Source organism: Pholcus phalangioides, unplaced genomic scaffold (assembly GCF_987345545.1).
Source record: "Pholcus phalangioides strain wild (caught in Gottingen) unplaced genomic scaffold, Ppha-v1.0 ptg000009l_1, whole genome shotgun sequence".
Lineage (NCBI taxonomy): Eukaryota > Metazoa > Arthropoda > Arachnida > Araneae > Pholcidae > Pholcus > Pholcus phalangioides.
In genome coordinates this window covers 28,521,629-28,531,798 of record NW_028301602.1, presented here as the reverse complement: position 1 = coordinate 28,531,798, position 10,170 = coordinate 28,521,629, and the positions used below count along the sequence as shown (strand labels likewise).

Sequence of the window (10,170 nt, the reverse complement as noted above, 5' to 3'; positions counted from 1 at the left end):
TAATAAATGCATCGTGATTAATACATAGTAATTACACAGTGAATAGATATTGATACAATATTATGAACTGAATAATATACTTTGAGTTTTATATCGAAATAAGTATTATTACGCAAGTTATATACAATAGAATATCTCATTATATGTGAAGATATTATTATATATAATTTAAAATAAAATAAAATTCTACAGTAGAATATTTATTACACTTTAAGAGCTTCAAATGTTTTTGGTGCAGGGGGTTGTCGAATTGGAGATATGCGCGCTTCCCTTGGCAGGTGTCGAAGTTCCTAGAGATAGGCACTAGAACTTCAGGATTTTAAAGCAATTCAGTTTTTTGTCCACGTTTTAATTTAATAAAAATGGAGCATGGGGAAACCCCCCATTTAAGGAGTTTAGAGGAAGGTGACTGTAGATTTCGGATCACTATATCCACTCCCACGTCCTCCACAAGGATGAGGCTGAGAGGGATCCGACCCAGGGGGAACCAGGTGGATTATTATAATTTTTTGTTTCCCCCCCCCAAAAAATTCACTATAGACGGCCCCCTGAAAAATCCGGTGGAGGGGGTCACCAAAGATACCAGCCTAGGTCCCCCTGAAGCAGGATATGGGGTGACCAGGTCCACTACATCAGGGTTGTCAAACCTTTTTGATTTTCTGAACCGTATTGGAGATACGGTTAATAAAAAGCGGTTCAGGCCGCATTAGAAGGAGAAAATACTTTTAGCTGCAGTCGAAATGCAAATGATAGCAGAAAAGAGGGCATTTTATATACAAATCCGACAATACTAGAATGGTTTGGTTTGGACTCTTATACATTCAAACATATGCATTTATGTAATTTTGAAAGTTCTGTTGAGCCCCATTAATATCTGATCTGGGCAGCGGGCTGTAAAGCTTCATTACCGACTCTTTTTTTTTTTTTTTTTGAGGAAAGTGAAAATTTCAAGCATATAATAGCTACATCATTAATGACTATAATTCATCTCTTTTTTTTTATTTCAGCATCAGGTACTTACGAACGATGAAGAGTGAAAAAGGTGGGAATAAATCGATAGACAGTTATTTTAAAAGCAAAACAGAATAAATGTAATGTATTTTCAACATGTCAGTAAGAATGCTTCAGGTTTCTTCATTTGTTACCACCCCATAAAGTGATTACACGATTTTCTATAGGATTAAAGACTAATCATAAATTGGCGCCTATCATAGCATCAAACAGAGATCTTAAAGCTTCCTACAGAGTAGAAGAAACAGAAATCACTATGTAGTTGATTCATATAATTATTGTTTTGTGTGGACTCGCTTCAATGAGGATTCATGGCCATCTTAGGTCAGCTTTCTTCAAGGCGTAGCAATGTCTAAAGATATCTCCTGCAGATTTCAGGACAGTCGCAAAGCAATGGATAGTTTCTAATCAAGTCAGCGAAGTAATGTTCTTAACTGAAGAACCCGACTGGTTTCACATCGAAAACGTTATTTCATTCCAGTGGGACTGTTGGAAACTCGATAACTGCCTATATATTTTTTCGTTGTGACATATTTCAATCTCCGCCGCCCATCATGCCGTATCCTCCACCTCCCATCATGCCGTATCCTCCACCGCCTCCCATCATTCCGTATCCACCTCCTCCTCCACCGCCCATGCCATATCCTCCTCCTCCTCCTCCACCCATGCCATATCCTCCTCCTCCTCCTCCGCCCATGCCATATCCTCCGCCTCCCATCATGCCGTATCCACCATAATCCATGGCCCTATAATTTGAAATGAAACAAATATAAGATTAAACAATTTGCGAAAAAGAAAAGAAAAATAATGTGGTACAACAAGGAATCAATGGTTATCCATACATGAGAAATGTCAAAATATTTACTGAATTTGCATTTTTAACATCTTTGTGCAACAGAAAAGCAAAGTGAAAAGTTTTTCAAAGAAGCCGTGAAGTAGTTTGCAGTCCTTGTCAGAAGAATTTTCTCTTCTGATTGTTGCTACTGCTACCAAGATGGGGGAGGGAAGGGGCGGTTGTCATCTAAGTCAATCACTTCATCACTATACCTTGGCAATACCGCATAACCGACAGTTATCTTCACCAGGATGACAATGCACCGTGCCACAGAAATGCAGCTATAATGCAATGGCGCGAAGACTTGGGTGGAAACGATCGTAGTGGTCTGCTCGATTCCCCATCTCAACCCAACCGCGAATTTGCGGGATGAATTATACAGTATTGTCTAGATGTAGGCGTGATTGCCTGGAACAGCAAAGAACAGTACTCATGTCCCCAATCATCGTGACAGTAACGGCAACAAGTGGCCAACAACCGTCAAAGCAAAAAAACGCCACAGACAAAAACTACCTACTATTGATATACACGTATCCGTTATTTGTAGGTGGTTCACACATCCATATTATAAACGGAGTATATCGTTCATCTACGACGAGAAGAGACAAAGCAACGCCTATGACATTCAACAATTGAGTTAACCCCTGCTTCAAGTAAAAAGAGAGGAAAACTCTCATTCATAAAATATATTTATTTGGCTACTTTAATGTTGATTTGGCGTCTATAGAAAAATAGTTCCTGAAGGTGTCTAAGAAAATGAAAACATATATGGAGATGATGCACTTGAGTACACCCGCACCCTGGAAAAACTTTTCACCTTTTCGTATAATAATAATGAATCTTCTTTCCTCCTCCCCCTCCCCTCATAATACATGCAACTAAGAATTTTCTTTTTTTCAACTAAGAAAAAAACATTGTTTTTACGTAGGGTGGCCAGATGTCCCGATTTTTAGTTATTTTTTCCCCTGTCCCGAAAAAGACTTTCGGGAAGCTTGTTTGTCCCGTTTTTTGATTGCGCAATGAAATAGAGTTATTTTCAATATTTTTCCAATTTAACTTTTAGCTACGTTAGATATTTATGCTAGGAATTTATTATTTGACTGTTATATATATTTGCCATATTAATATTTTATGTAACCAAAGTATGCCGAACCCATTTTGAACCATTGTAGTCCCCATACCATTTTTGGATTGAAATTAGTCATTAATATTTCTCGATAGTAAAGTGGTACTAGTAGATGAGTCAGATGTGAAAAAAAAATAATTTTCGATGTTCCGTATAGTAATAATATATACTAATGGTTTTTTTTTGTTATATGGTATATATCAGTGATTCCCAACGTGGGCATTAACGCCCCCTTGGGGGCGATGGAATGATCCAGGGGGGCGGTAGAAGATACGGGTATAACATAGGATCCTATGGGTTAGATTGTGTTGGGGGGCGATGGGAGAAAACAATTCCTGAAGAAGGGAGCGATGGGACAAAAAAGGTTGGGAAACTATGGTATAATATGTATATATAATTAATCAGAATATTTCGCACATTTTTTTCCTTCGAAGCTGTAGTTAAGGAGAGAACGAAGTAAAGAAAGGGGACAATGTGCATCTAGTGGAGGCTTGAAAAATGTGTGGATGATAGAAAAACATACTTAATAAAAATCGATGGTGCCACCACCAGGGTTGGCATTAGATGGAGGCAAGTGTATACTACATTGCTGATAGCTCTTATTGATATTGGCAGTATACTTATTGATTATATTGATGATACTGATTGACACCAAGTGTAGAAATATGAATTCAGTTTTGTGAAGGAATTGCGGCCAGATTGCTTTGGGGGCAGAAATTTCGAGGGCTTTGACACCGAGATTATATAAAAGAAACCAGACATGACCCTGCTTGTGCTTCGATATGTGATATACACCCGTTATCTCGTAAAGTCGGCATTGTCTGTTCTAGGGAAAAGCGTTTTAATGTTAATCTAATGATTTCAATCCTTCAATCGGTTTTACGTTATGCACTTGACCATAAAACACTGCTGCGAAAGTTCACACTGAAAATATTCGGAGTGCTGGTAATAAATTAATATATATATAAATTCTACATTATAATTCCTATAAAAAAAAACTGTTTCGGTTTCTGAACAATTCGGTTTACGAACGAGCTTCCGAACGAATGGTAAATTCGAAACCCCAAGGTCGACTGTTCCTAGCAGTCGATGTTGCGAAATAATAGCATGAGACTAAGAACCCTTAAGTCTCCTCTCTAATAATTTATGGCTATATAATTTAACGCATATCCCCCTACATGGCATACGCCCTTCAATCACGTATATACGGATGTCTGACAACCATGGCTCCCATCCACATGTTTCACTCCCTTTTGCGCGGTTAGTAGTAGTGGGTAATGTAAGTAGTGTGATAATATTTTCGTAATACATTGTTATTTTGCAATTATGCATTGCAATGCCCACCAAATGAGGGTTTTGTAAATGTCCAGGTTTTGTCCCGGTTATTATTAGTGGATGTCCAAGTTTATAACAATGATTTCTGGGATTTGTCCCGGTTTTGCAGGTATCTCATCTGGTCACCCTATTTCTACTCAACAATTGAATATTTAAATACAGTTATTATTTAGAAACAGGTGTTCTATTTTCGATATTTTTTTGCTAAACCTGTATGTAGTTATTTTTAAAAAGAGAAATTGAAAAGTATGTTATAAAAGACAAAGTAAAATATAAAAAAAAACAGTGTCAATGAAAAGTTACGTGTAATTTTCAGTAGATTTGAACCGGAACTGCGTCCAAAATATGAAACGCGTTTTTCTTGTGAAAGAAATTCAGTTCTGGAACCGACCACGCTTTTTTTTTTCTAATTCATGTCACAGACTTCAAAGGAAGAAAAAGGTATTGAAACATTCTTTTCACCCAATTTTAACATTATGGGAGAAAAAAAAATTTTTTTACTAAATTTAATGCTTCGATAGATATACATCACTGTTTCCTTTTAGCTACGTTAGATATTTATGCTAGGAATTTATTATTTGACTGTTATATATATTTGCCATATTAATATTTTATGTAACCAAAGTATGCCGAACCCATTTTGAACCATTGTAGTCCCCATACCATTTTTGGATTGAAATTAGTCCAACGGAATGGACCTGGGGGGGGGGGCGATAGAAGCTACGAGTATAACATACGATTCTATGGGTTCGCTTGAGTCGGGGGCCGATGAGGGAAAAAAAATTTCTGAAGAAGGGGGCGATGGGAAACAAAAAGTTTGCAAAAAATGGGAACTATGATACACATCGTGAAATTGGCGTTATTATCTGAAACGTTATGAAGCAGTGGGAGATGGGTTTTCTCCCAATATCGGATTGGTTTTCTTTCATTGATACACGGTATTGTTTTCTGTACTTCGAAACATTAAAATATACACGCCACATTGTTGGGAAATCATATTAATCAAAAGAAACGCTTTGAAAGTCATTATTAAAGCTAAGAAACCGTCGTTTTAGTCAGTTTTTTGATGAAACAATAGCTCATTAGTAATAGTATCTGATATCTCATTTGGTTTACTCGGGAAAGAAAAATTCTGAGGGTATTTGAAAGAAGAAGATTGAAGATTTACATTGAAAAAGATGAAAAACCAATTTTATAATACTGTATATAAATTTTGAATACGATATTCACGTTGGGGTAAGTCAAGAAGCTATCCCCACTCAGGGATGGAGACAACCCTAATTTCCATGAGCAGTGTGTGTACCGTATATTTTCTCCCACTTTTTTTTCGTGAAGATTGACTTCACTTTGGGCTGTAATATTTTAGATATATTTCACATCCACAATTTTTATTGACATTTTTTCAACAGCCATCTCGTTGGGAATTTTGCCTATTGTGGCCCTTGAATTCGAAATATTTGTATGAATTTCTGTTGGAATCATTCACTTAAAAAGAAAGTCACTCTCAACAAAAGAAATCATAGATTGATGAAATTTTTGGAGCATCCTCTGCGCTTTGATTGTAAATTACCTTGGCTAAACTCCACAGATGAAGAATTAAGACATTGTTGTGCTGGGAAAAAAAGTGTTCAAAATAATGTGAGATTAGTATGATATGAGGAAAAGGTGAATCATCCAATTTTCAAATTTTAAAGTCCAAATTGTTCGGTCTAGTAAGCCTTCTAAGGTATCTCAAAGCTTGGCAGACCATGAAAAACTAAATTTAGCGTAGCTTCAAATAGAATCCCAGTGATCCACCTCTATTTGTTTCATTGACTGAACTTGAACCTATGAGAAGTTAGTACTGTATGCTGTTCTTCTCCTCATAGTCCCACAGTACAGTAAAACCCCTCTTTTGCAGAAAACGGTGGGACAAAAAAAGTTCGACCATAAAAGGTAGACCACAGAAGATTAACCATAAAAGGTAGACATATTATGACCACATATGAGGGGTGAACGTTAAGAAGGGAGGGGGAGGGTTTACTGTAGAGGGTTTACTTACGGAGGTTACTGTGTTATAATCTTCTATGCAGGTTAGTCTGAAAATATGAGGAATATAGTTATAAAGGTCAGGCTATGCCATAGTTTCTCTATTCAGTAGAAAGCCTATTTTCCAATGCTAGACAATGACACGTCCAAAATGTTACGATAAATGAGCAAGCGCTGCATCTCAGTGCTAAGAATAATCCGAAAATGCGGATTATTTGTGCCAATCTCTTCGGACGAAACTGAAGCGATTAGATGCTCCAGAAGACCCGCAGTATCACGTGGATTATTATGTAGCTTTAGCTCACGAAATAATTGCCATAGTTGATTGATTTGCAAGCACGCAACGCTAATTTCGCTTCTCGCAAGTTTCCAGTTTACCATCAAGGGTCAAGAGATAGATAGATAGATATTATATAGACTTACATGACTGGGAAATGTTTGACATTCTCCTTGAAGATGGGAATCGGCAACGGAAGAGGAAGCGGCAGCAGGATCTTCTTGCTCTTGAGCGCATTCGCCACGAGAAGAGCCTTGATGAGCTTCTTGATCTTTAACTTATGACCTCCTTCGACTACTGTACTGGAGAGAATTACAGCGCAGAGAAATATCATGCACAAAAGTCTTGGTGACATGATCGGTGAGTGCTGCAATAAATGGGAGGATAAACATTTAAAAAAAATCATATATTACGAATTTTTTAAAAATACAAGGTGCATAGGCGCCCTTTATCCGGAAATAACTCCTCGCGAATCGTTTTCATCCTGGAAACATAATTCCAATCGGAAAAAGTATGGTCTTTTTAGCTCAGGAGAGACAGGGCTAAGACTTTCTCTAATCGTATTTTTTGGGACAGGGTGACCAAATAAAAGTTTTTAATTTTTATTTCAACAACTATACAACCCCCCTTGAAATATGAATTACGTATCTGGGAGGTCTTTCGTTCATTCAAACCAAGCGCGACTCCGGTCTACCGCCATGGGTAATTTACCACGAAGTGAGTTGTGTCTGATTCTGATTTTTCAGTGTTGCCATCTATATTTCAAATTGCGCGTGAAGTGCGATGATTGAATATTTGTACCGTTGCGTAGGCTCTCGGTGGTGGGACATTTTTAAACCAGGGAATCGGCTTGCATTCGCGCCTCGAAGTTGGAAACCACAAAAAAAACCAACTTCAGCCGACCACAACTGTGGTGTCGGTGGGATTCGAATCCGGGTCGTCGCTATGTCTGTCACTATGACCACTCGACCAACACAGCGGCTATCTGAGAGGTCTAAATATTATTTGGGTAATCCCCCCCCCCCCCGAAAGATCAACAATTCGCAAATTACTACTGCATAAAGGGACTTAACGGTGCTCCTATGTATAAAAATAAATGCGTATTTTATGACTATATTCTTCAATCCAATCAATTTTTAACTGCATTCTGAAACCATTTACCTTGTATATAAACATTTCACCAATGTAATTTATTAAAGTCATTAGGTCTTTATTATCTGAAGCTGGTTCAAGAAAATTTTTAGAACGGGAATCACGGTGATGCGTTCATCGACATACTAATTCAATAATGCCATTCACGATCACTTATCAAGATTAACTGTCGATTTCGCCGACTAAGAAGAAAATTGATTGTCCATTGTATTCGAGATGCTTTCAATTATCTTCGTGTCATCTTCACAGGAATGTTCCGTAATAACATTATTGATTAAGAATTGTTCGGAAGAAAAGGGAAATGAAGTTAATGGCAGAATTATCTTCAATCTTTACTATTCAATCGATCGATCTCTGATGGAAGTGATTACTCAGCCATGAAAAATATGTAATGCAACAGATCGTAGCGGAAATTTCGAGCGTTTTTCTTGTAGATTATGGACAAAATAATTTTTTTTTCTGAGAACATTGTTGTTTCGTCGGATATTTCCAAAATTTCGTATCAAGAATTTAACTTTCTGAAAACTCATCTGCAGGGGTTTTGACAGCATTAATTTAGCGAATGATTTTCTACATAAAGAATTTTTTAGTATCGAAAAAATGAATATACGACTTTGAATGTCTGATGATTATTAAACATGTTATGAAATAAAACAGCAGATCTCATGTAATTTATTTTGGGTGACTAAAGAAAAATCAGGAATTTTAAATGGGTATTTTTTCTGGTGTTTCAGAAGGATGTCACTCAAAATTCAATATCGATAAATACAGTTTCTCTCCGTTTATTTTCACAAAACGTTTGTGAACTGTTGGAAAATTTAAAATTTCTGCTAGGTCTCCAGATTTTTGGGTCTAATCAATTTTAGGTTTCTTCATCCAGGGCAAGAACTACAGGAGCAAGTTTTGTAGTGCAGGAGGTGGCAAAATCACTCTCCCCTTCCCTACAAAAATCCTAGTTACGGCCCTATCTTATTGTACTTATTGAAAGAATCTACTTCTCTATTTTCATCTTTTAGACTACATTCCTGGATTTAAACCTCACTAAAACTATCAAATTTCTGTTTCTCGTAAAGCATCATTTCCATACATTTCATAAACATTTCTACAAGTCCGAGTGAGATTGCTTTGATCTTTTTTAAACAATAATATCAAAAATCTAAAGCTCAACTTCCAATCAGCCCTGTAAAAATCTTATGACTTAGACAAAAACTAGACTGGTTGTCTCATTAGATTTCAAATTCTCCATGTTAGCATAAAATCAATATTCCATAAACACAATATAATAAAAAAAACCGAATGAACTGCTGAAAATAAAAATGGTCAGAAACATCCCCTTTGTTTAGTTGATTCTAATGAATTTCGCAGAATCCTCATTTACAGTCTGACAAAAATTTGTTTTTTCGACGGAAAACGTTATACCATCCCCTATATCATACCAAGATAACCACTTAAAGTCAGATCAATTCACCCTCCCTTAAACACTCAATTTTTTTTTTTTTTTTTTTTTTTTTTTTGGAGCTCTGATAATTCCTTTTCATAGTTGATAACACGTATAGAAAGCTTGAAATCTCATTGGAAAAATCTATTTCAAATTTGTACTGCTTATATAGGGCCTTAAAGTTCTCGTACAGAGCTTCAAAAGTCATCGATAAAATAGATGTATGAAGTAATATTATGTTATATAGAAGTACATAATTACCTTCTTTATGAGTCAAGCTATAATGAGAAAAAAAAAATCGGGTTGCTAACTTCAAGATGGAAAAAATAAAGGAATGCAAACAAAACGTTTTAAGAAATTAGCGGAATCATAGCTGCTCATGCTCTGCAATAAACAAAGCGTAGCTGTCGTTAATTGACTCATCTACAAGCAAATTCCATGTATAAAATGGAAAGAATATGACCTCAGCTTTATGTACAAAATCAATTCTGAATTTTTATCTTCAAACTAGCACTGCATTAATGAACGTCTATGAAACACTCAGCAGGTATGCAAAGATTAAAAAGATTTCCAGTCATTTCATTACGATATTAAAGGGATTTCGCCATCCAACAAAAAATAGCACTAGACAGTCAATAAAAATTAAACAAATTTCCACCTTACCTCGAATAAAAAGTAATCCTTCTTTAGAATGGAATCGAATAGAATTCAAAAAAAAAAATCCTTAGTATTTTTCTTAGGATCTTATCAGATGGAATCCGAACTGAATACTGAAGTTTACAGGCCGGAGGAGCTTCTCTTAAATAACTATCGACAGAAGGACTCCCACCGTGACGTAACGAGGTCTTTCTCGGCGTTTTTTACGTAGAAATATTTAAGATTAAAAAAAAACCTCAATTGAGGAGAAGATAGAAGTAGTTCTATGAGAATAAAATAAAAAAAAATAGAATAAAATGAATAAAAGGGAG

The 10,170-nt window shown here is 36.2% G+C and overlaps 1 protein-coding gene across 1 annotated transcript; it reads right to left on the bottom strand.

Moving 5' to 3' along the window:
* Nucleotides 1-519: 519 nt before the first annotated feature.
* Nucleotides 520-9,958, bottom strand: LOC149082649 (uncharacterized). Its single transcript, XM_089236891.1, has 3 exons — nucleotides 9,866-9,958; nucleotides 6,759-6,979; nucleotides 520-1,757 (listed from the first exon to the last, which is right to left on the bottom strand). The coding sequence occupies exons 2-3, from the start codon at nucleotides 6,965-6,967 to the stop codon at nucleotides 1,547-1,549; spliced, it is 420 nt and encodes a 139-aa protein (XP_089093017.1). The 5' UTR covers nucleotides 6,968-6,979; nucleotides 9,866-9,958; the 3' UTR covers nucleotides 520-1,546.
* Nucleotides 9,959-10,170: the final 212 nt, after the last annotated feature.

Excerpts from the sequence above, each read along its gene's own strand:
- LOC149082649 (XM_089236891.1), bottom strand. The coding sequence starts at position 6,967 with ATGTCACCAAGACTTTTGTGCATGATATTTCTCTGCGCTGTAATTCTC. Across the intron at positions 1,758-6,758 it reads GTCAAACATTTCCCAGTCAT|GGCCATGGATTATGGTGGAT; the intron begins GTAAGTCTATAT and ends TTCAAATTATAG.